Below are 24,012 nucleotides of genomic sequence, written 5' to 3'. Positions count from 1 at the left end.
TACTTGTAAAGTAGAGGGTCAGCAAGAAAGAAGAAGACCCTCAATGAGATGGATTGACACAGGGTGCAACAATGGGCTCAAATATAACAATGATTGTGGAGATGGTGCAGGACAAGGCAGTGTTTCATTCTGTTGTACACAGGGTCGCTATAAGTCAGAACCAACTCAACAGCGCCTAGCAACAACAACAACATAAACCAATAAGACCTAACAGATATATATAGATTGCATCACCCAACAACAACACCATATACATTCTTCATTGCACATGGGTCATTCTCCAGAATACACTATATGCTAGGTCACAAAACAATTCTCAATAAATTTTAAAAGATTGAAATCATATATAGGACCTTCCTGACCACAATGAAATGAAACTAGATATCAATAACAGAAGAAACGTTAAAATTATGGAAATAAGTGGAAATGAAACAACACAGTATTAAGCAACTAATGGGTCAAAGAAGAAATCAACAGGGAGGTAAAAAAAATACTTAGTAACGAATGAAAATGAAATCACAACATACAAAAACTTACGACATGCAGCAAAGTCAGTGCTCAGAGGGAAATTTATAGCAGTAAATGCCTACATCACAACAGAGATAAATGAAATGGAGATTAGAAAAACAATAGAGAGAATCAACAAAAAGAAGTTGTTTTTTTAAAAGATCAATAAGATTAATTGGTAGCAGTGACAAAGCTAGACTGACAAAAAAAAATTGAAGAAGTTGCAAATAACTAAGATGAGAAATGAAATTATATAACATAGAAAAAATTCCAAGAAACATAGACCTAACCTGAAACTAGAAAAAACAGAAAATCTCAACAGACACATAAAAAGAGAGTGAATCAATAATCAAAAACTTCCCAAGAAAATAAAGTCACAGACTAGACAGCTTCACTCAGGATTTCAACCAAACATTTAAAGAATTGACACGAATTCTTCTTAAAGCCTTGTAAAATTAAATGGAAGAGGAGGGAACACTTCCTGACTTAATCTAAGAGGCAGCATTACCATGATACCAAAGCTAGATGAAGACACTGCAAGAAATCTACAGACCAACAGCCCTTGTGAATATATAAGTAAAAAAAAAATTCTCAACAAAATAGTAGGAAATTTAATCCAACAGCATATTAAAACAACATATACTATGGCCAGGTATATTCATCCCAGGAATGCAAGATTTGTTCAATGTAGAAATCAACCAATGTAATACACCACATTAAGAGAATGAAAGAAAATAACCACGTGCTCATCTCAGGCTGAATTTGATAAAATCTAACACCATTTCATGACAAAGACACTAAGCAAGCTAGGGATATAGGCGAAATTCCTCAACATAATAAAGGGCATTTATGAAAAATTCACAGCTAACATACTCAATGGAGAAATACCAAAATCTTTCTCCCTAAGATCAGGAACAAGAAAAGGTTGCCCATTTCCCCCACTGTTATTCATTATTGTACTTGAAGTTCTAGCCAGAGAAATTAAATGAGAGTTAAAGGTTACCAAATTGGACAGAAAGAAGTAAAATTATCTCTATTCCCACATAACATGTTCTTATATATAGAAAATCCCAAAGAATTCACAAGAAAGCTAGTAGAATTAATAAATGAATTCAGCCAAGTTGAAGGGTACAAGCTCAACATACAAAAATCAGTTGTGTTTCTATACACCAGCAGTGAACAATCTGAAAAGGAAGTTTAAAAAGCAATTCCATTTAAAATAGCATCTAAAAGAATAAAATATCTAGGAACAAATTTAACCAAGAAGGTGAAAGACTTGTGCAGTGAAAAATATATTAAACATTGCGGAAAGAAATTAAAGAGCTAAATAAATGGAAAGACATCCCATATTAATGATTGGAAGATGAGATGTAATATTGTTAATATGTCAATACTACCCAAAGCAATCTAGAGTCAACAAAATCCCTATCAAAATTTCAAGAGCCTTTTTCACAAAAGTGGAAAAACCAATCATATAGAAATGCAATGGGCTCCGAATACCTAAGACAATCTTGAAAAAGAACAAAGTTGCAAGACTCATTCTTTCCAATTTCAAAACTTACTAAAAACTACAGTAATCAAAACAGTCTGATATTAGAATAAGGATAGGTGTATAGACCAATGGAATAGAATTGAGAGTCAAGAAATAAACCTATATATCTACAATTGATTTTCAATAAGAGTGCCAAGTCCATTCAATGAGAAAAGAATAGTGTCTTCAAGAAATGTTAATGGGGCAACAGATTTCCACTTGGAGAAGAATGAACTTGGTCCCCTACCTCACACCATATAGAAAAATTAACTCAGTGTGAATCAACAACCTAAATATAAAAGCTAAAACCGTAAAACTCTTAGAAGAAAACAGAGGGATAAATCTTTATGAGCTTGGATATGGCAATGGATTCTTAGATTTGACACCAAAAGCAGACAAAAAAGAAAAATATGAACATTAGCACAATTAAACATTTTGTGCATTAAAAAACACTATCAAGAAAGTGAAAAGACAACCTATAGAATGGGGGAAATTGTTTGGTAAGCACACATCTGATAAGGGTTTAATATCCAGAATATATAAAGAACTCTTACAACTCAACCTCAAAACAACAAGCAACCCAGTTTGCAAATGGACAAAGGACTTGAATTGACACGTTCCCAAAGAAAATACACAAATGGCCAAGAAGCACCTGAAAAGATGCTTAACATCATTTGTCACTTAGGAAATTCAAATTAAAATCACAATGAGATACTACCTAACACTCACTAAGATGGCTCTTAAAAAAAAAAAAAACAGAAAATAACAAGTGTTGTAGTGGACGTGGAGAGATTGGAACTCTCGCACATCACTGGTGGGAATGTAAAATGGTTTAACCACTATGGAAAACTGTTTGGCCTTTTGTCAAAAAATTAAACATGGAATTACTATATAATGCAGCAATTTACTCCTATATATTTTTTTTTATATACCTCTGAAGGAGCCCTGGTTGTGCAATGGTTAAGCACTTGGCTGCTAACCAGAAGGTCAGCGGTGTCAACCCACCAGTTGCTCTGTAGAAGAAAAATGTGGCAGTCTGTTCTCCTAAAGATTTACAGCCTTGGAAACACTATGGGGCAGTTCTACTCTGTCCTATAGGGTTACTGTAAGTTGAAATTGACTCAACAGCAGTGGGATTACCCTTAAACTTGAAAGCAGGTATTCAGATAGAAAAGTGTACGTGAGTGTTCATAGCAGCATTTTTCAAAATACTCAAAAGGTATAAACAGCCCAAAGTCCATTAACTGATGAATGGATAAACAAAATGTGTTATAGCCATACAATGGCATATTCTTCAGCCATGAAAAGAAATGAAGTACTGATTCATGCTACAACATGGATGAATCTTAAAAATTTGCTAAGTGTAGGAATCCAGACACAAATGTCACATATTGTATGACTCCATTTATGTAAAATATGCAAATCCATAAGACAGAAAGCAAGCTAGTAGTTACCAGGAGCTGGGAGGATGAGAGAATGGGTATGCTTAACAGGCATGTGGTTTTCTTATGGGGTAAGAAAAATATTTTGAAACTAGAGATAGGTGATGACTGCACAATATTGTGAATGTACTAAGTGCAACTGAATTGTACACTTTAGAATGGATAATTCTATGTTCTGTGAATTTTACCTCAATAAAAAATAATGCATATAATACTGAAAGCATCATTGTTATCATCAACATCATTATTATGGAAAATAATTTCTTTCAATTTCACTTTCTTCCAAAGGTTTTCATTATGAGAGGAAAAAATTAGACTAAAATTAAAAATTATAATGTATATAATTTGCATAATGTTTTCTTGTCTTCTTTCTGTTCTCTTTCAGATTATGTCTGGCCCCTGCCAAGATATTTGTGCCCCGTCTGGATTGCTTTAGATGTTTTATTTTCGACAGCGTCCATCATGCACCTCTGCGCTATATCGCTGGATCGGTATGTAGCAATACGTAATCCTATTGAGCATAGCCGTTTCAATTCGCGGACTAAGGCCATCATGAAGATTGCTATAGTTTGGGCAATTTCAATAGGTAATTAATAACTTTCTTGGCCATTAGAATTGCAGCGGCTATGCTCAATACTTCCGGATTATGTACTGTGAACAACGTACAGACGTCGACTGGTAACATTTGCGTTTAATCGGGATTGTTTTCCTAGCTAATAATTATTCTTAACCTATTTATCTGATATTTAGGTTAACAATAATGAAAGGAATGTAAAGTATATGACGATATAAATTTAAAGTTTTTATTTATACCGCTAATCATTTTGTGCATCAATATGCCAATGAATTCTGCAACACAGACACATAAAACCTTTGAGATACTTAAAACAGTTTGAAAATGAAAATGATATATTGTAAAGTCTAAATTAAAAAAAATAACATTCATATCATTGAAAAAGATACACTTGTCCTGGAATATCAATTTTAATAGTTCTATTCTAATTCCATATCCTCTTCAGTGGAAAATTTAATATTATAATCTGAATATTTATGAAGTAAATGTGTCTAAGTTTGTGCTATTAATCAAATTAAAATACACTATTTCCTCTGTTTTAAATGTCTTCTTGGACTCTGGTTATACAAAAAGTCAAAGCAGCTATTGAGAAATAACTTTATTTCTTATAGGATTTGAGATATTCATAATTGTCTTAACAATATGAACATTACAGCAAAAAAAATCAACTGGACTTCAAGGGTTTTTACAATCTATTTTGTTCCTCTTTCATTTGGAGATTATATTGTGTCTTATTAAGCGATTTCCCTTTAAACATATGTTTCTGTAAAAGATTCAGGTAAAATGAATAGGATCAAGAATTTCATATATTCTTCAATGATAACATCTAAAGATTTGGACTCTGCATTTATTGGTCAAATAAATTTAAGTCTTAAGATTTTTGTATTGTAGCTGAATATATATATATATATATATATATATACCCATAGAGGAGTACCTGCTTTTATGGTCCTTACAAAGGAAATACACAGATAAATTAGAATATTAGGGTCATCTACTTCCAGTAATGGCAGACTGAATAATTTTTAATGACCCTGGTGCTAAAGACAACTAAAAATATGAAACAAATATTAAAAGCATTGCCAAGTTATTAAGATAGTGAGGAACTATTGGACCAAGATCCAGAAAAAGACAAAAACCCAGAAAAACGACCATGACTTTTGGGTCACTTTACCAATGACACATTTGCAAAGCTGAAGATGTGGCTGAAAGGTTGAGAAGCTAATTTCACAGCCTCACAAAGCAAGAGAGGGACAAACCAGGAATACAGAGTCTGGCAAGGGTCATAAACTTGAACTTAGTGTTGAGATCTCAAAAATGTACACACTAGGAATAAGAATGGACCAGAATCAAACCACCCTTAACATGGCATTCAGTTCTGGTTCAAGTCATGTCTGTAACTGAGAGAAATCCAGAGCCTTGAAATTAGATTAAGGTGATTTCATTTCATTAATATTTTCAAATTTTTGGCAGAAACAAACAAAACAAATCAAAATCCTAGGCCTCAAAATATTTCTTTCAATACTTTTCACATGCAATAACTGGCACACAAATATAAATAGGCACATGAAGAGACAAGGCAATATGAACCAGATACAGCACAATAAAAAATAATACAAATGAACTCACAGTCACTCCAGATAGTGGGATTATCAGATATAGAGTTTAAATAATTATTTGTGCTGTGGACATGGAAATCAAAAGCTGAACTTAAATATTTCAGCAAAAAACTGAAAACTATAAAACGTATCACTGGCGATTTGACAAACAACTAGAAATTCTGGAACTAAGATCTCAGTGGCAGATTACACATGAGTAAAGGGAGAATTATAGGAGACAGGTGAGAAGAAGCTGTGATGAGTGAAGCATAAAGACTTGTAATAATAGGAAACACACAGCATAAATAGAATATTAGACATACAGTATAAATAAGAAGAGTTCCACAAGGAGAGAAAAAGAATGGCAGAGAACAATATTTGAAGAAATAATGGCTTTTTAGAATTCATAAGGAAACCCTGGTAGTGTAGTGGTTAAGTGCTACGGCTGCTAACCAAGAAGTCGCCAGTTCAAAACCGCCAGATGCTCCTTGGAAACTCTATGGGGCAGTTCTACTCTGTCCGATAGGGTCACTATGGGTTGGAATCGACTCGATGGCACTGGGTTTAGAATTCATAAAAAACATTGATTCTCACATTTAAAGAGTCCAACAAGTCTCAAGCAGAATGAATAAAAAGAAATCAACATCTAGACCCATCATAGTGAAACTGTAGAAACAAAAAAAAGTTTAATATGGGCCTTAGAGGAAAAATAAAGAAAGTACCTTCAATGGAGTATGAGAAGATTGACAAATGCTTTCTCAACAGCAACAATGAAAACCAAGATATGGTGCAATAATAAACTTCAATGTGCTAAAATAAATGATAAACTAGAATTATACACCCAGCAAAATTACACCTCAAGAATAGAGGTGGAATAAAGACCTTATCAGACAAGCCAATATTGAAAGAACATGCCAAAAGCAGACTTATACTTAAAGAAGCACTAAAGAGTGCTCTTAAAGAAAAGAAAATTGTCCAGAGATGGAAAATTGGAGATGCAGGAAGCAATTCATAGGAATGAAAATTGTAAATGTGTGGTTAAATCTAAATAAACATTGTCTTTACAAAACAGTGATAATAATATCTTCTGGTTCTTAGGATATTTATGGAATTAAACACAAAAACAATGGCATATCAATAAAAGGAGTTGAAAATAAGCTTCTTTAATTGTTCAGGAGAAAGGTTAAAATGAATCTAATATTAAACTTAGATGACTAAAGTATAACTTGCTGTGGATTCAAAGGTAACCATTAATAGAACAGGAAAGGAGGGTTAATTTCCAAACTTACAGAGGAATATTATAGAATAATAAAACAAAACAGGAGACAATAAAATATTTAAAAAATGAACACAGATCAGGTGGGACAAATATAAAAAACATAGCAAATTGACAGAGTTAAAACCAAATATATCCATAATTCCATTAAATATAAATGGGTTAAATATTTTAAGACTATTAGACAAGATCTGAAAAAAAAACAACCCAACTATATGCTTTCAAGACACATATATAAATCATATATGAAATATCAAGAGATATTTCAAGAGATATATAAAGCATACAGAAAGTAAAAGTAGAGAAAAAGAGTATTCCACACAAACACTAACCGAGAGAAAACTGGTGTAGCTATATTAATATCTGTCAGATAGACAAAAAGAGAGAAAGAACACCACCTCAAAATAATGAAAGACTTTAATCAGCTGGAAGACATAACATTATGGATTTGTAAGACAATCTCAACATTTATAAAGCAAAAATTAACAACTGCAACGACAAATAGACAAATCTACAATAATGGTATAAGATTTTAACAAATCTTCATCAGTAATTGTATAAGCACTATTAACAAGCCTGAACTCATTGACAGCAACTGAAAAGTACATGGTCCCATCAATTACACAAGAAATATTTATCAAAATTGACCATACATATGGCCATAAATATAAGTAAAAAACAAACCAGTTGCCATTGAGTCTATTTCATCTCATTGTAACCGTGTAGGACAGAATAGAACTGCCCCATAGAGTTTCCAAGGCTGCAATCTTTACAGAAGCAGGTTGCCACATCTTTCTTTCACAGAGAAGCTGGTGGGTTCGAACCTACAGCCTTTCAGTTAGCAGTCAAACACTTAACTACTGCGCCACCAATATGTTCTTTGACTGAAATGCAAATGTGATAGAAATATCTACTAAAGAGAGAACTTGTTGTTGTTAGGCCAACTCATAGTGAGGTTATGTATAACAGAATGAAACATTGCACAGTCCTGAGCCATCTTCATAATCATTGCTATGTTTGAGCCCATTGTTGCAGCCTCTGTGACAATCCATCTCATTGAGGGTCTCCCTCTTTTTCATTGACCCTCTGCATTACCAAGCATGATGTCTTTCTCCAGCAATTGGTCCCCCTGATCACAAGTCCCAAATAATAAAGACGAAGATTCACCATCCTCCCTTCTAAGGAGTATTCTGGCTCTACTTCTTCCAAGATAGATTTGTTCCTTCTTCTGGCAATCCACAGTATATTCAGTATTCTTCCCCAACACCACAATTCAAATAAGTAAATTCTTCGTCAGTCTTCCTTTTTCATTTTCCAGCTTCCACATGCATATGATTAAAAAGACCGTGGCTTAGGTCAGACACATCTCCATTCTCAAGGCGACATCTTTGCTTTTTCACATTTTAAAGAGCTCTTTTGCAGGAGATTTGCCCGATGCAATGCGTCATTTGATTTCTTGACCGCTGCTTCCGTGGGCATTCATTGTTGATCCAAGTAAAATGAAATCCTTGAAAACTTCAATATTTTCTCCACTTATCATGATGTTGCTTATTGGTCCAGTTGTGAAGATTTTTGTTTTCTTTATGTTGAGGTACAATGCATACTGAAGACTAGAGTCTTTAATCTTCATAAGTAAGTGCTTCAAGCCCTCTTCACCTTCAGTAAGGAAGGTTGTGTCTTTGGCATATGGCAGGTAGTTAAAGAGTCTTCTGCCAATACCGATGCAGTTTTCTTCTTCATATACTCCAGCTGTTGCTTCCTAACCATCTTTGATCCAGTGGTTTTAGAATTATCATTCATGACTAAGACGATGTGCAATGGTGATCTTTCTTACTTTATCATTCTTTCTATCTTTAGTAGTTGAGTTTTTCTTCCCACTGTTTGTCTACCAGTAGTCAGTAGAAACACATGAATTCTTTTGAATTCAATATAATTCTTTATCTCCTTAATTATTTCGATGCTCTCATTGTCCTAGATTTGTCTGGTGAGAACACTTTGTGATAAGTCCCTTAAATTTTTTTTTTAACACTTTCTGACTTCCTGGCATAAATTTACTTTCCATACCCTAGTGGTGCAGTGGTTAAGAGCTCAGCTGCTAGCCAAAATGTTGGCAGTTCAAATCCAACAGCTGCTCCTTGGAAACCCTGTGAGACAGTTCTACTCTGTCCTATAGGGTCTCTGTGAGTAGGAATTGACTTGACTGCAATGGGTTAGCCCTGAAATCAACCTTTTCTTTTTTTCGTGGAACCCTTGATCCTTTTAGAGGGAATTGCTTTACAAACCAAGATATGAAAGCAAGGTATGCTCATATCATTGCTTCTATACATCCATGCCTTTAATCTCAACACACTGATGCAAGGTTCTTCCTATAGTTTCCCAATTTTTTCTCATTTTTCTCACAGGGGTTATCCCGGATTCCCAATGCACCAATATATTTTTTCATTTTATAAATCCTAAATATAACAAATTGATGTCCAAACTGTTTTTCCTATACCCCTACCAATAAATAAACTGCAATTTTTAACATTTCATTGCATTATTTTTTAGAACGTTTTCCACTTCAGGTATATAGTCAAATCATTATGTTTCAAGAGCTTGGATTCATTTATGTTGTTGTTAGGTACCGTTGAGTCAGTTCTGACTCATAGCAACCCTATGTACCACAATCAAAACACTGCCCAGTCCTACATCACGGTCACAATCGTTGTTATGCTTGAGCCCATCTTTGCAGCCACTGTGTCAATCCATCTCCTTGAGGCTCTTCCTTTTTTCCACTGACCCTGTACTTTACCAAGCATGACGTCTTTCTCCAGAAGCTGATCCCACCTGACAACACAGACACAGTATAAAAATCCTTGCTTCTAAGGAACATTGTGACTGTACTTCTTCCAAGATAGATTTGATCCTTCTTTTGGCTGTCCACGGTATATTCAATATTCTTTGCCAACACCACAATTCAAAAGCATCAATTCTTCTTCAGTCTTCCTTATTTATTGTCCAGCTTTCACATGAATATGACGCAATTAAAAATACGATGGCTTGGGAAGGGCACACCTTAGTCTTCAAGGTGACATCTTTGCTTTTCAACATTTTAAAGTGGTCCTGGGTGTTCCTTGTGGATCCAAGTAAAATAAAATCCTTAACAACTTCAATCTTTCTCTGTTTATCGTGTTGCTGCTTATTGGTCCACTTGTGAGGATTTTTCTTTTTTTTTAATAATTTTTATTGTGCTTTAAGTGAAAGTTTATAAATCAAGTCAGTCTCTCACACAAAAACCCATATATACCTTGCTACATACTCCCAATTACTCTCCCCCCTAATGAGACAGCCTGCTCTCTCCCTCCACTCTCTCTTTTCATGTCCATTTTGCCAGCTTCTAACCCCCTCTATCCTCTCATCTACCCACCAGTCAGGAGATACCAACATAGTCTCAAGTGACCACCTGATCCAAGAAGCTCACTCCTCACCAGCATCCCTCTCCAACCTATTGTCCAGTCCGATCCATGTCTGAAGAGTAGGCTTCTGAAATGGTTCATGTCCTGGGCCAACAAAAGGTCTAGAGGCTGAGACCACCAGGGACCTTCTAGTCTCAGCCAGTCAGACCATTAAGTCTGGTCTTTTTATGAGAATTGGGGGTCTGCATCCCACTGCTCTCCTGCTCCCTCAGGGGTTCTCTGTTGTGTTCCCTGTCAGGGCAGTCATCGGTTGTAGCCGGGCACCATCTATTTCTTCAGGTATCAGGATGATGTAGTCTCTGGTTCATGTGGCCCTTTCTGTCTCTTGGCCTCGTAATTACCTTGTGTCCTTGGAGTTCTTCATTCTCTTTGATCCAGGTGGGTTGAGACCAATTGATGCATCTTAGATGGCTGCTTGCTAGTGTTTAAGACCCCAGATGCCACTCTTCACAGTAGGATGCAGAATGTTTTCTTAATAAATTTTATTGTGCCAATTGACTTAGATGTCCCCTGAAACCATGGTCCCCAAGCCCCTGCCCCTGCTACACTGGCCTTCAAAGCATTCAGTTTATTGAGGAAACTTCTTTGCTTTTGGTTTAGTTCAGTTGTGCTGACCTCCCCTGTATTGTGTGTTGTCTTTCCCTTCATCTAAAGTAGTTCTTATCTACTATCTAATTAGGCAATACCCCCTCCCCACCCTCCCTCCCTCCCCCTTCGTGTAACCACAAAAGAATGTTTTCTTCTCAGTTTAAACTATTTCTCAAGTTCTTATAATAGTGGTCTTATACAATATTTGTCATTTTGCAACTGACTAATTTCACTCAGGATAATGCCTTCCAGGTTCCTCCATGTTATGAAAGGTTTCACGGGTTCCTCACTGTTCTTTCTCTATGTGTAGTATTCCATTATGTGAATATACCATAATTTATTTATCCATTCATCCATTGATGGGCACCTTGGTTGCTTCCATCTTTTTGCTAATGTAAACAGTGCTGCAATAAATACGGGTGTGCATATATCTGTTCGTGTAAAGGCTCTTATTTCTCTAGGATATATTCCAAGGAGTGGGATTGCTGGATCCTATGGTAGTTCTATTTCTAGCTTTTTAAGGAAGCTCCAAATCGATATCCAAAGTGGTTGTACCATTTTACATTCCCACCAACAGTGTATAAGTATTCCAGTCTCTCCACAGCTTCCCCAACATTTATTATTTTGTGTTTTTTGGATTAATGCCAGCCTTGTTGGAGGGAGATGAAATCTCATTGTAGTTTTGATTTGCATATCTCTAATGGTTTTTTTTTTGTGTACATTTCCTCATGTATCTGTTAGCTACCTGAATGTCTTCTTTGGTGAAGTGTCTATTCATATCTTTTGCCCATTTTTAATTGGGTTATTTGTCTTTTTGCAGTCGAGTTTTTTGAAGTGTCATGTAGATTTTAGACATCAAGCGCTGATCGGAAATGTCATAGCTAAAAACTTTTTCCCAGTCTGTAGGTAGTCTTTTTATTCTTTTGGTGAAGTCTTTGAATGAGCATAGGTGTTTGATTTTTAGGAGCTCCTAGTTAATTAGTTTTTCTTCTGCATTCTTAATAATGTTTTGTATACTGTTTATGCCATGTATTAGGGCTCCTAATATTGTCCCTATTTTTTCTTCCATTATCTTCATCATTTTGGATTTTATATTTAGGATTTTGATCCATTTTGAGCTCGTTTTTATGCATGGAGTGAGGTATGGGTCTTGTTTCATTTTTTTGCAGATGGATATCCAGTTATGCCAGCACCATTTGTTAAAAAGACTGTCTTTTCCCCATTTAACTGTTTTGGGGCCTTTGTCCAATATCAAGTGCTCATATGTGGATGGATTTATGTCTTGATTCTCAATTCTGTTCCGTTGGTCTATGTATCTGTTGTTGTATCAGTACCAGGCGTTTTGACTACTGTGGCGGTATAATAGGTTCTAAAATCAGGTAGAGTGAGGCCTCTGAATTTGTTCTTCTTTTACAGTAATGCCTTATTTATCCGGGGCCTCTTTCCCTTCCATATGAAGTTGGTGATTTGTTTCTCCATCTCATTAAAGAAAGTCGGTGGAATTTGGATCAGAATTGCATTAAATGTATAGATCGCTTTTGGTAGAATAGACATTTTTATAATGTTAAGTCTTCTTATCCATGAGCAAGGTATGTTTTTCCACTTACGTAAGTCTCTTTGATTTCTTGCAGAAGTGTATTGTAGTTTTCTTTCTATAAGTCTTTTACATCTCTGGTTAGATTTATTCCTAAGTATTTTATCTTCTTCAGGGCTACTGTAAATGGCATTGATTTGGTGATTTTCTCTTCAATGTTCTTTTTGTTGGTGTAGAGGAATCCAACTGATTTTTGTATGTTTATCTTGTATCCCAATACTCTGCTGAACTCTTTTATTAGTTTCAGTAGTTTTCTGGAGGATTCCTTAGGGCTTTCTGTGTCTAAGATCATGTCATCTGCAAATAGAGATACTTTGATTTCTTCCTTGCCAATCTGGATGCCCTTTATTTCTTTATCTAGCCTAATTGCTCTGGCTAGGATCTCCAAAACAATGTTGAGTAAGAGCGGTGATAAAGGGCATCCTTGTCTGGTTCCCAAACTCAAGGGGAATCCTTTCAGGTTCTCTCCATTTAGGGTGATGTTGGCTGTTGGCTTTGTATAAATGCTCTTTATTATGTTCAGGAATTTTCCTTCTATTCCTATTTTGCTGAGAGTTTTTACCATGAATGGGTGTTGAATGTTGTCAAATGCCTTTTCTGCATCAATTGATAAAATCATGTGATTCTTGTCTTTTGTTTTATTTATGTGGTGGATTACATTAATTGTTTTTCTAATGTTGAACCATCCCTGCATACCTGGTATGAATCCTACTTGGTCATAGTGAATTATTTTTTTGATATGTTGTTGAATTCTACTGGCTAGAATTTTGTTAGGGGATTTTTGCATCTACATTCTTGAGGGATATAGGTCTATAATTTTCTTTTCTTGTTGTGTCTTTACAGGGTTTTGATATCAGGGATATGGTGGCTTCATGGAATGAGTTTGGTAGTATTCCGTCCTTTTCTATGTTCTGAAGTACCTTTAATAGTAGTGGTGTTAACTCTTCTCTGAACGTTTGGTAGAACTCTGCAGTGAAGCCGTCTGGACCAGGACTTTTTTTGTTGTTTTGGGGAGTTTTTGGATTACCTTTTCAACTTCTTCTTCTGTTATGGGTCTATTTAGTTGTTCTACCTCTGTGTTAGTTTAGGTAGGTACTGTGTTTCTCATCCATTTCTTCTAGGTTTTCAAATGTGTTAGAGTACAATTTTTCCTAGTAATCTGATATGATTCTTTTAATTTCTGTTGGGTCTGTTGTAATAGTGCCCATCTCATTTCTTATTTGGGTTATTTGCTTCCTCTCCTGTTTTTCTTTTGTCAGTTTCGCCAGTGGTTTATCAATTTTGTTGATTTTAAAAAAAAAAACAGCTTTTGGTCTTGTTAATTCTTTCAATTGTTTTTCTGTTTTCTATTTCATTTAGTTCAGCTCTAATTTTTATTATTTGTTTTCTTCTGGTGCCTGTGGGTATCTTTTGTTCCTCTCTTTCTATTTGTTCAAGTTGTAGGGATAATTCTTTGATTTTGACCCTTTCTTCTTTTTGGATGTGTTCATTTATTGATATAAATTGGCCTCTGAGCACCGCTTTTGCTGTGTCCCAAAGGTTCTGATAGGAAGTGTTTTCATTCTCATTGGATTCTCTGAATTTCTTTATTCCATCCTTAATGTGTTCTATAATCCAGTCTTTTTTGAGCAGGGTATTTTTCAGTTTCCAAGTGTTTGATTTCTTTTCCCTGCTTTTCCTGTTATTGATTCCCATTTTTATGGCCGTATGGTCAGAGAAGATGCATTGCAATATTTCAGTATTTTGGATTCTGCTGAGGCTTGCTTTATGACCTAAAATGTTGTCTATTCTAGAGAATGTTCCATGTGCACTAGAAAAGAAAGTATACTTGGTTGCCGTTGGGTGGAGTGTTCTGTATATGTCTATGAGATCAAGTTGGTTGATTGTGGCATTTAGATCTTCTGTGTCTATATTGAGCTTCTTTCTGGACGTCCCCTCCTTCGCCAAAAGTGGTGTGTTGAAGTCTCCTACTATTATTGTGGAGCTGGTCTATCTCACTTTTCAATGCCGGTAGAGTTTGTTCTATGTATCTTGCAGCCCTGTCACTGGGTGCATAAATACTTAATATGGCTTAATCTTCTTGGTGTATTGTCCATTTAATCATTATATAGTGTCCTCCCTTATCTTTTATGATGGATTTAAAGGCTATTTTGTCAGAAATTAATATTGCCACTCCTGCTCTTTTTTGATCATTGTTTGCTTGCTATATTTTTTCCATCCTTTGAGTTTTTGTTTGTTTGTGTCTCTAAGTCTAAGGCATGTCTCTTGTAGGCAGTAAATAGATGGATCTTGTTTTTTAATCCATTCTGCCACTCTCTGTGTCTTTATTGGTGCATTTAGCCCATTTATATTCAGGGTAATTATGGATAGGTATGAATTTGGTGCTATCATTTTGATGTCTTTTTTTGTGTGTTGTTGACAGTTTCTTTTTCCCACTTAATTTTATGTGCAGAGTAGAGTATCTTTATATATTGTCCTTTCCTCATGTTTGTTGTTGATTTTGTTTCTGCTAAGTCTCTATTTTTTTCTTGCACTTTATTTTGATGAGTAGGGTAGTTTGTCTCCTTTGTGGTTACCTTATTATTTACCCCTATTTTTCTAACTTTAAACCTAACTTTTATTTCTTTGTATCGCTGTATCTTCCTCTCCATATAAAAGGTGTATAATTACATGTCTTAAAAAAAAAAATTTTTTTTTTAGTCCCTCCTTATTGTTTTAATGTTGTCTTCTTTTATATAGTTACATCACTGTTACCCTGTTTTGAGCTTTTTTTTATGCTCTTGCTTTGTGTGTTTGGATTTCCCTGTCTGGGTTGACTTCTGGTTGCTCTGCCCAGTGTTCTAGTCTTGGGTTGATACCTGATATTATTGATTTTGTAAGCAAAGTACTCCCTTTAGTATTTCTTGTAGTTTTGTTTTGGTTTTTACGAATTCCCTAAACTTGTGTTTACCTGGAAATGTCCTAATTTCTCCTTCATATTTAAGAGACAGTTTTGATGGATATATGATTCTTGGCAGGCAATTTTTTTCCTTCAATTTTTTAAATATGTCATCCCATTGCCTTGCTGCCTGCATGGTTTCTGCCGAGTTGTCTGAGCTTAGTGTTATTGACTCAACTTTGTAGATGACATTTCATTTATCCCTAGCTGCTCTTAAAATTCTTTATCTTTGGTTTTGGCATGTTTGATTATAATATGTCTTGGTGACTTTCTTTTAAGATCTACCTTATGTGGAGTTTGATGAGCATCTTGGATAGATATCTTCTCATCTTTCATATCAGGGAAGTTTTCTGCCAACAAATCTTCAACAATTCTCTCTGTATTTTCTGTAATCCTTCCCTGTTCTCATACTCCAATCACTCGTAGGTTATTTCTCTTGATAGAGTCCCACATGATTCTTAAGGTTTCTTCCTTTTTTTTAATTCTTTTATCTGATTTTCTGCAACTATATTGGTGCCAAGTGCTTTATCTTCAAATGCACCAATTCTGCCTTCCCTTGTTCAATTCGGCTCCTCTGACTTTGTATTGAGTTGTCTAATTCTGTAATTTTCTTATTAATATCGTGAATTTCTGATTGCTCTCTCTCCATGGATTCTTGCAGCTTATTAAATTTTTCATTATACTCTTGAATAACCTTTTTAATTTCTTCAACTGCTTTATCTGTGTGTTCCTTGACTTGTTCTGCATATTGCCTGATCTCCTTCCTAGTCTTGTTCCTGATGTATTGAAGAGTTCTGTATATTAATCTTTTGTATTCTGCACCTAGTAATTCCAGGAATGCACCTTCATCCAGAAGATTCTTTGATTCTTTGTTTTGAGAGCTTGTTGAAGTGATCATGGTCTGCTTCTTTATGTGACTTGATATTGACTGTTGTCTCTGAGCCATCTATAAGTTATTGTATTAGTTTATTTTATGTTTGCTTACTGTATCCTAGTTTCTTGCCTTGTTTTGTTTTGATATGCCCATATGGGTTACTTGAGTGAGCTTGCTTATTTTCGCCTTTCAAGCTCTGATGTCCTGTCACCAGATGGTTAGAGCTGTTATCAGGTATATCAGCCTAGGAGTCAATTCACTTTTCTTGCATGGATTCAGCTCATGTGTCCAGGTAGCTGGTCATCAAGTGTGTGGTTACAGGCTCTGTCCTACAGTCTTAGAGGGCCAGGTGTGGTTGGTGTAGGTACTAGTATCTGGTTGCAGAAGGGGGTCATGCTCTGAACAAGGCAGGGGCTGACAACTGTCCCCCAAGTGTCTGTGAGGAAAATGCATCCTTTTTCCCTAAAGTGCACAGATGGATGGGTTCTGCAGCCGGACCATGAGTACCCAATGCTTTTGAATGTAAGGACTGGGAGGTACCAGTTATCCTTGAACCCCTGTTGCAGGTGGCTGGGTGACCTGAGTTGAGCCACCACTACTTAGGCCCCTGATGTGGGTAGGTAAGGACCCTGTTTAATAGGTAAAGCAGCGTCAGACATCAAACACCCACCTCTCCACCACACAGCTGAAACAGTTGCAGTCTGCTAACAAGGGCCTATTCTCCTGAAATAGGCTAACACAGTTCCATGCAGAAGGAAATGTATTCAAAGTCCATGGACCATTTATGCCTGGACAGGAGCCGCTTTTATCCTGAGCTCCCCAGGTTAGTGGATCTGGCAAATTATCTTTCCCCCAGTTGAGAATTTATTCCTTCTCCAAGGCTGGGAGAATGGCTCAGAGTGCTCAGAAGGGACTCTCTCAGGCCCAGGGAAATCAACAGCCACTGAAGCCAGCTTTGGGGTGGGGAATGAGGTAAAATATATGCAAGTACTTAGCTTTTGTAGAAAGTGGCATTCTTCTCTGGTTCCAGAGGTGTGAGTAGGCTGTGTGGGTGGCTGTTTCTCTGTGAGGAAACTGCAGCCGAACACTACCAGCAGCCCACTACAGTTGCTTCCAGGAATGGTGCCTAAGGGATCCCAAAAGTTATGAACCTTCTCTCCCTCTCCCTGCCTCTCAGTCTGTTTTCTAACTTTCCCTTTGATGTTCAGGGCTCCTAGCTTATCATAAATGTAATCTTTTCACTAGTTTTTTCAGGTCTTTGTTGTAAGAGAGTTCACCAGAAGCATCTGACTACTCTACCATCTTGACCCTGCTACTCCATAATACTTTACTTTGTCTTCTCAAACTGCCCTTTGAAATCTTCTGCTCAATTCTTTTACTTCATTATTTTTTCCTTTTGCTTTGGCTTCTCAAAGTTCTAGAGCAAGTTTCAGAGTCTGTTCTCACATCCATTTTGGCCTTTTCTTTCTTTCCAGTCTTTTTAATGACCTCTTGCTTTCTTCATGTATGGTGTCCTTAATGTCATTCCACAACTTGTCTGATCTTCGGCCATTAGTGTTCAACACATCAAATCTATTCTTGAGATGGTCTCTAAATTCAGGTGGGATATAGTCAAGGTCATACTTTGACTCTTGTCAACTAGTTCTAATTGTCTTCAGTTTCAACTTGATCTTGCATATGAGCAATTGGTGGTCATTCCCCATTGGGCCCCTAGCCTTGTTCTGACTGATGATATTGAGCTTTTCCATCATCTCTTCCCACAGATATAGTCGATTTGATTCTTGTGTATTCAACCTGGCCAGGTCCATGTGTATATAGTCACTATTTGTTGGTGAAAAAAGGAATTTGCAATGAAGAAGTCTTTGGTCTTGCAAAATTCTATCATGCGATCTCCTGCATCCTTTCTATCACCAAGGCCATATTTTCCAACTACAAATCCTTCTTCTTTGTTTCCAACTTTCACATTTCAATCACCAATAATTATCAATGCATCCTAACTGCATGTTTGATCAATTTCAGACTGCAGAAGCTGGTAAAAATCTTTAATTTCTTCATCTTTGGCCTTCGTGGTTGGTGTGTGAATTTGAATAATAATCGTACTAATTAGTCTTCCTTGAAGGCATATAGATATTATCCTATCGCTGACAGTGTTGTAGTTCAGGATAGTTCTCCAAATGTTCTTTTTGACGATGAATGCAATGCCATTCCTCTTCAAATTATCATTTCCAGCATAGCAGACCATATGATTGTCTGATTCAAAATGGTCAATACCAGTCCATTTCAGTTCATAATGCCTAGGATATTGATGCTTGTGCATGCCATTTCATTTTTGATGATTTCCAATTTTCCTAGATTCATTCTTTGTACATTCCAAGTTCCGATTATTAATAGATGTTTGCCACTGCTTCTTCTCATTTTGAGTTGTGATTCATTTATATATATATATATTTTTTTAATCAATCTTTATACAGCTAGTTGTTTGGGGTTTTTTGTTTTTGTTTTTTATGTAGTCAGTATTGATTTCCCCCAACCTTGTTGACTTCATTTTTTAATATGTCAAACCTTAATATAGTGTGCCAAAAGTCTAAGCTATGTAAATAGCATAATCATACAAGTGGCATTCTTTCCGTTCTCCTTCTATCACCTTGGTTAACCCATTCATTACTATCTGGAGTAGTATTCTTGAGTTTATTTTTATGAAAAGAAACATACACACATATATCAGTGTTTGTTCTTTCTTAGGTAAAAGATAAAATTAAAAAACCTTTGCCATCAGGTCAATTCTGACTCATAGTGACCCTATTGGACAGTGTAGAATTGCCCCATAGAGTTTCCAATGAGCAGCTGGTGGATTTGAACTGCTGACCTCTTAGTTAGCAGCTGAGCCCTAAACCATTGAGCCACCAGGGCTCCAAATAGTACAGGTCCACTTTGCAAAAAAAAAAAAAGGGATTTTGCAAAGGCATTTGGACATATGAAAAGAAGCTCAACCTCAATCATAACAAAATAAATGCAAATTAAAACTACAAGGAGATATTTCGCACCTATCAAATTGCAAAATTTTAAAAGTTTAAAAATACACTGTTTTTGGGCTTTGGTGAAACAGAGGGTCTCTTGCATTGCTAGTGAGAATGCAAAATTATTTATCCCCTAACTAAATATACATTATCACTCTAATCAATCAACTCAACTTCCAAGAGTTTTTCCTGAAGATAAATAGTATGAAAAAAATACAAACACACACACACACAGATATCAAGATGCACCTGTGCACATGTGGTAGTGGTGCACATGGCACATAATTAATCCTTGTGGAATTATTTGTAATTACAAAACATTGGAAACAACTTAAACGCTCATACACAGAATATTGATTAAATAATTATGGTCTATGTACACAATGTAGTACTAGTGCATGTGAAAAACACGAATTTTAACTGGAGTGTTTAGACCATTTGTATGATACGGTTGGGTTTACATCTACCATCTTGCTATTTATTGTATACAGTGATTCCCAGGATATATTATCAAGTGAAAAAAATCAAGATATTAAAGTGTGCGCAGCGCACCTTTTGCTTATTTTTCTGGGTTTTTTTTTTACCATTTTATTTTATAATTTTTAAGAGTTCTTTATATACTACAGATAGCAACCATTTTACATGTTACAAATGCAAACATTTTGTTTTTACTATTTGTGATGGCATATGGTGGTTTTAGCATGCAAAGTTATTTTCTTACTATGCAGTTCATTTTATCAACCATCTTCTTTATTTCATTGGCATGCTTCGTGATAGTTATAAATTATTTTTGCATACCAGGTTAGAAAAGCAATCCATCCATATTTTCTTAATTTTTTTTCCATTTAAACCTCTGATTCATTTGGAGTTTATTCTTGTATGTCATGTGAGGTATGCATTCAATTTTATCTTCTTCCACATAATTATTCAGTTGCTTCATGCCATTTTTTAAAAAGTCTCTTTACTTATGTGATTTGAGATGCCACATTTGTAATACATTGAATTTCCTCGTGTGTCTGAGCCTATTTCTTAAGTTTACGTTCTATCCCACTGATCTGTTTACTCATGTGCCAATTCCTCACTATTTTAATTATAAATGTATTATAATAAATTTTTATTATCTTATATGATTAGTCCACACTCATTACTCTTATTTTTCAGAGATTTCTTAGACGTTCTTGAATGTTTAACTTTCCATATAAGCTTTAACATTAAGTTTCTTAGTTCCACAGTAAAAGCCTGTATATATTTTGATTATTTATAAATTCAGGAAGAAATTAACATTTTAAAAATGTTGGTGTTAGTTGCCATTGAGTCAGCTCTGACTTATGGTGACCTTATGTATAACAAAATGAAATGTCACCTGGTCTTATGCCAGCTTCATGATCCTTGGTATGCTTCAGCCCATTGTTGTGGCTGTTCATCTCATTGAGGATTCCCCTCTTTTTCACTGACCTTCTACATTACCAAATATGTCTTTTTCTAGTGATTTATCATTCTTGATGAAGTGTCTAAGGTAAGTGAACTTGTATATTCTGTCATTTAGATTCAACCAAAAAAAGAAAAAAAAAATCCCACTGCCTTCAAATTGATTCTGACTCATGGCAACCCCATAAGGTTTCCAAGGCCATAAATCTCTACAGAAGCAGACTGCCACATCTTTCTCCCAAGGAGCTATTTTGTGTTATATAAAATTCCCTATCATATTAGTGATTTAATAATTTCCCCCAATAAGAAATCTTGGACTAAGGAATTTTGTGTAGCTCCACAGCCCATTAGCAGCTTTGGTTTACTAAGCTCAAGCCTTGCCCTTGGAATATCTCATCTTCCAATCGTATCTTATATATCATTTTCACCCTAGTAAGAGGTCCAAATCTGTGAAGAGAATTCAGTTGTACCTGTGAACTTTTTTTTTCTTAAGTACAATTTATATACAGTAAAGTGCACAAATCTTAATTGTACAGCTTGAGGAAAGTTTAAAAATGTGTTCACCTTTGTAATGAACACCCAGAATAAGATATAGAACATTCTGAATACCCTGAGGACTTCTATTGTCCCATCTTTCTCAGTAATCCTCCACGGGTAACCACTATTCTTACTTCTATAACCATAGATTAGTTTTGCCTGTTTGGGAACATCATATAAGTGAAAGCTTGTAATATGTAATCTTTTGCATCTGACTTCTGTCAATCAATATTATGTCTGAATGATTCATCCATATTGTTGCATTCATTAATAGTTGATTCTTTTTCATTGTCATGTAGTATTTTATTGCATAAAACAACAACAAAAAAAAACCATCACCATCGAGTCAATTCTGACTCATAGCGACCCTACAGGACAGAGTAGAACCGCCCCATAGAGTTCCAAGGATGCCTTGTGGATTTGAACTGCCGACCTTTTGGTTAGCAGCTGTTACTTGGTTAGCAGTGGTTACTTAACCACTCTGCAACCAGGCCTTACTGTATAAACACACCGGAATTAATTTACCTTCCTACTGTTGTTGATGGACATTTGGTTTGTTTCCGGTTTTTGTCTATTACAAATAAAATAGTATTTTGTCGGATATAAGCACACATTTCCATTGTGCCTATATCTAAAATAAAAATCTGAGAATCATTTTAGACTCCTTTAGTATATAATGTCAAGCATTTTTCAAAACTCATTGTATCTGTTCACAAAGCCATCAAAATGTAAGAGATTTTACATTTTTGATAAAAATTAGTATTGTCGATTTTAATCAGGGGCCAGTAAACTGTTTCTATAAGGGTCAGATAGTAAATATTTTAGGCTTTGTGGGCCATATACTATCTCTGTTGCATATATTTTTAATAACCCTATAACAACATAAAATAATTCATAGTTCATGTGCCATGCAAAAATAAGCCGTGGGCTAGATTTGGCCCATGGGCCACAGTTTGCTGACCCCAGGTGTTAATCATAAAATCTGTTCAGGTAAGTGTGTAATGATATCTAATTTTTTTTGGTGAGAATGTACACAGCAAAACATATAACCATTCAATAATTTCTGTTTCTACAATTCAGCACATGTAGAAATCGGTTGCGTTCTTCACATTGTCTCATCATTCTCACTATCTTTTTCCAAATTATTTCACCACTATTAACTTTTTTTTTTATTAACTTAGACTCATTGCCCCCTAATTTACCATCTGTGCTGTAGAGTTACTACTGTCAAATTAATCTCATATGTATAATTCTTTAAGTGTGCAATGCTCAAGGTAATCATTCTTTACTAATTGAGCTAAGCTGTTGTTTGAGTTAAAGAAGTCTTCAGGGAATAGTTTCAGTTCAAGATTTGAAGATTTTCTTAGGGCAATAGGTTCGGCAGTTGCTCCTGTCTCAATGGATGCAGGAAGTCTGGATTCCATAAAAATTTAAATTCTGTTCCACATATTTCCCCTTTTGATCAGGAGCCATCTGTTGACTCTTTGATTGAAATGTTCAGTAATGGTAGTTGGGCACCATTCAGTTCTTCTGGTCTCATGGCAAAGCAGCAATATTTCATAGAAGCAGTTAGACCTGAGATTCAGTTCTGCCTCCAATTCCTAGGTCTTCTTCCCCTGCTGCTCCAGGCAAATAGAGACCAATTGGTGTACTTCGGATGATGCTTACAAAGTTTTAAGATCCCAGGCACTACTCAGTGCACTAGGAGGTAGAACAGAAACTCTAAAAAAAAAAATTAGGCTAATTGAGTGAACTGTTCCCATGAAACCATGACCCTAAACCTCTGAACCAAGAAAACTAATCCCATGAGGTGTTCGGTTGGACCAAACTAGTATCGGCAGATTCTAAGTAGCATCAGCAGGTACTTTCACCTCCCCACCCCTTTTTGTTTTCTTGTTGTACAATTTTATATAACATAACATTAATCAATTTAACCTTTTTCTGGTGTACAGCTTAGTGATATCAGTTACATTAGCCAATTTATATCACTGTCTTAATTATCTAGTGCTGCTATAACAGAAATACTACGAGTGGATGGCTTTAACAAACAGAAATTTATCATCACAATTTAGGAGGCAAGAAGTCTGCATTTAGGTCTCCAACTCCAGAGGAAGGCTTTCTCTCTCTGTTGGTTCTGGAGGAAGGTCTTTGTAATCAATCTTCCCCTGGTCTAGGAGCTTCTCAGTGCAGGGACCCTAGGACCAAAGCACACACTCCACTTGGCTCTTCTTGCTGGATGGCAATGAGGTCCTTCTCCTCTCTGCTTGCTTCTCTGTTTTATATCTGAAAAGAGATTGACTCAAGATACAACATAATCCTGTAGATTGTGTCCTGCCTCATTAACATAACTGTCTCTAATCCTGCCTCCTTAACATCATAGAGGTTAGGATTTGCAACACATAGGTAATTAGATCACAAAATGGAGAACAACCACACAATACTGGGATCATGGCCTAGCCAAATTAATACACATTTTGGGGAAACACAATTCGATCCATAACAGTAACCATTACCCTTATTTGATGTCAATTTCCCCATCATCATAGAGAAAAACTTACTACTTCTAAAAAATGGTTTCCCTCCCCCCCACACCTTGTAACTGCTAATAAACATTGGTCTCTATGCTTTTACCTGTTCTTGCCATTTCACATAA

The 24,012-nt window shown here is 35.7% G+C and overlaps 1 protein-coding gene across 1 annotated transcript in view; it reads left to right on the top strand.

The window, feature by feature from the left end:
- HTR2C (5-hydroxytryptamine receptor 2C) overlaps window positions 1-24,012 on the top strand; it is a 149,684-nt gene that overhangs the window by 88,179 nt on the left and 37,493 nt on the right. Inside the window, exon 3 of the mRNA XM_049872903.1 lies at window positions 3,866-4,066. Within this exon, the coding sequence (XP_049728860.1) occupies window positions 3,866-4,066 (201 nt within the window). The remainder of the gene's footprint in view (window positions 1-3,865; window positions 4,067-24,012) is intronic.

Source organism: Elephas maximus, chromosome X (genome assembly GCF_024166365.1).
Source record: "Elephas maximus indicus isolate mEleMax1 chromosome X, mEleMax1 primary haplotype, whole genome shotgun sequence".
Taxonomy (NCBI): Eukaryota; Metazoa; Chordata; class Mammalia; order Proboscidea; family Elephantidae; genus Elephas; species Elephas maximus.
Note: the sequence above shows the minus strand (reverse complement) of the source record. Positions and strands in the feature narration are given on the sequence as shown.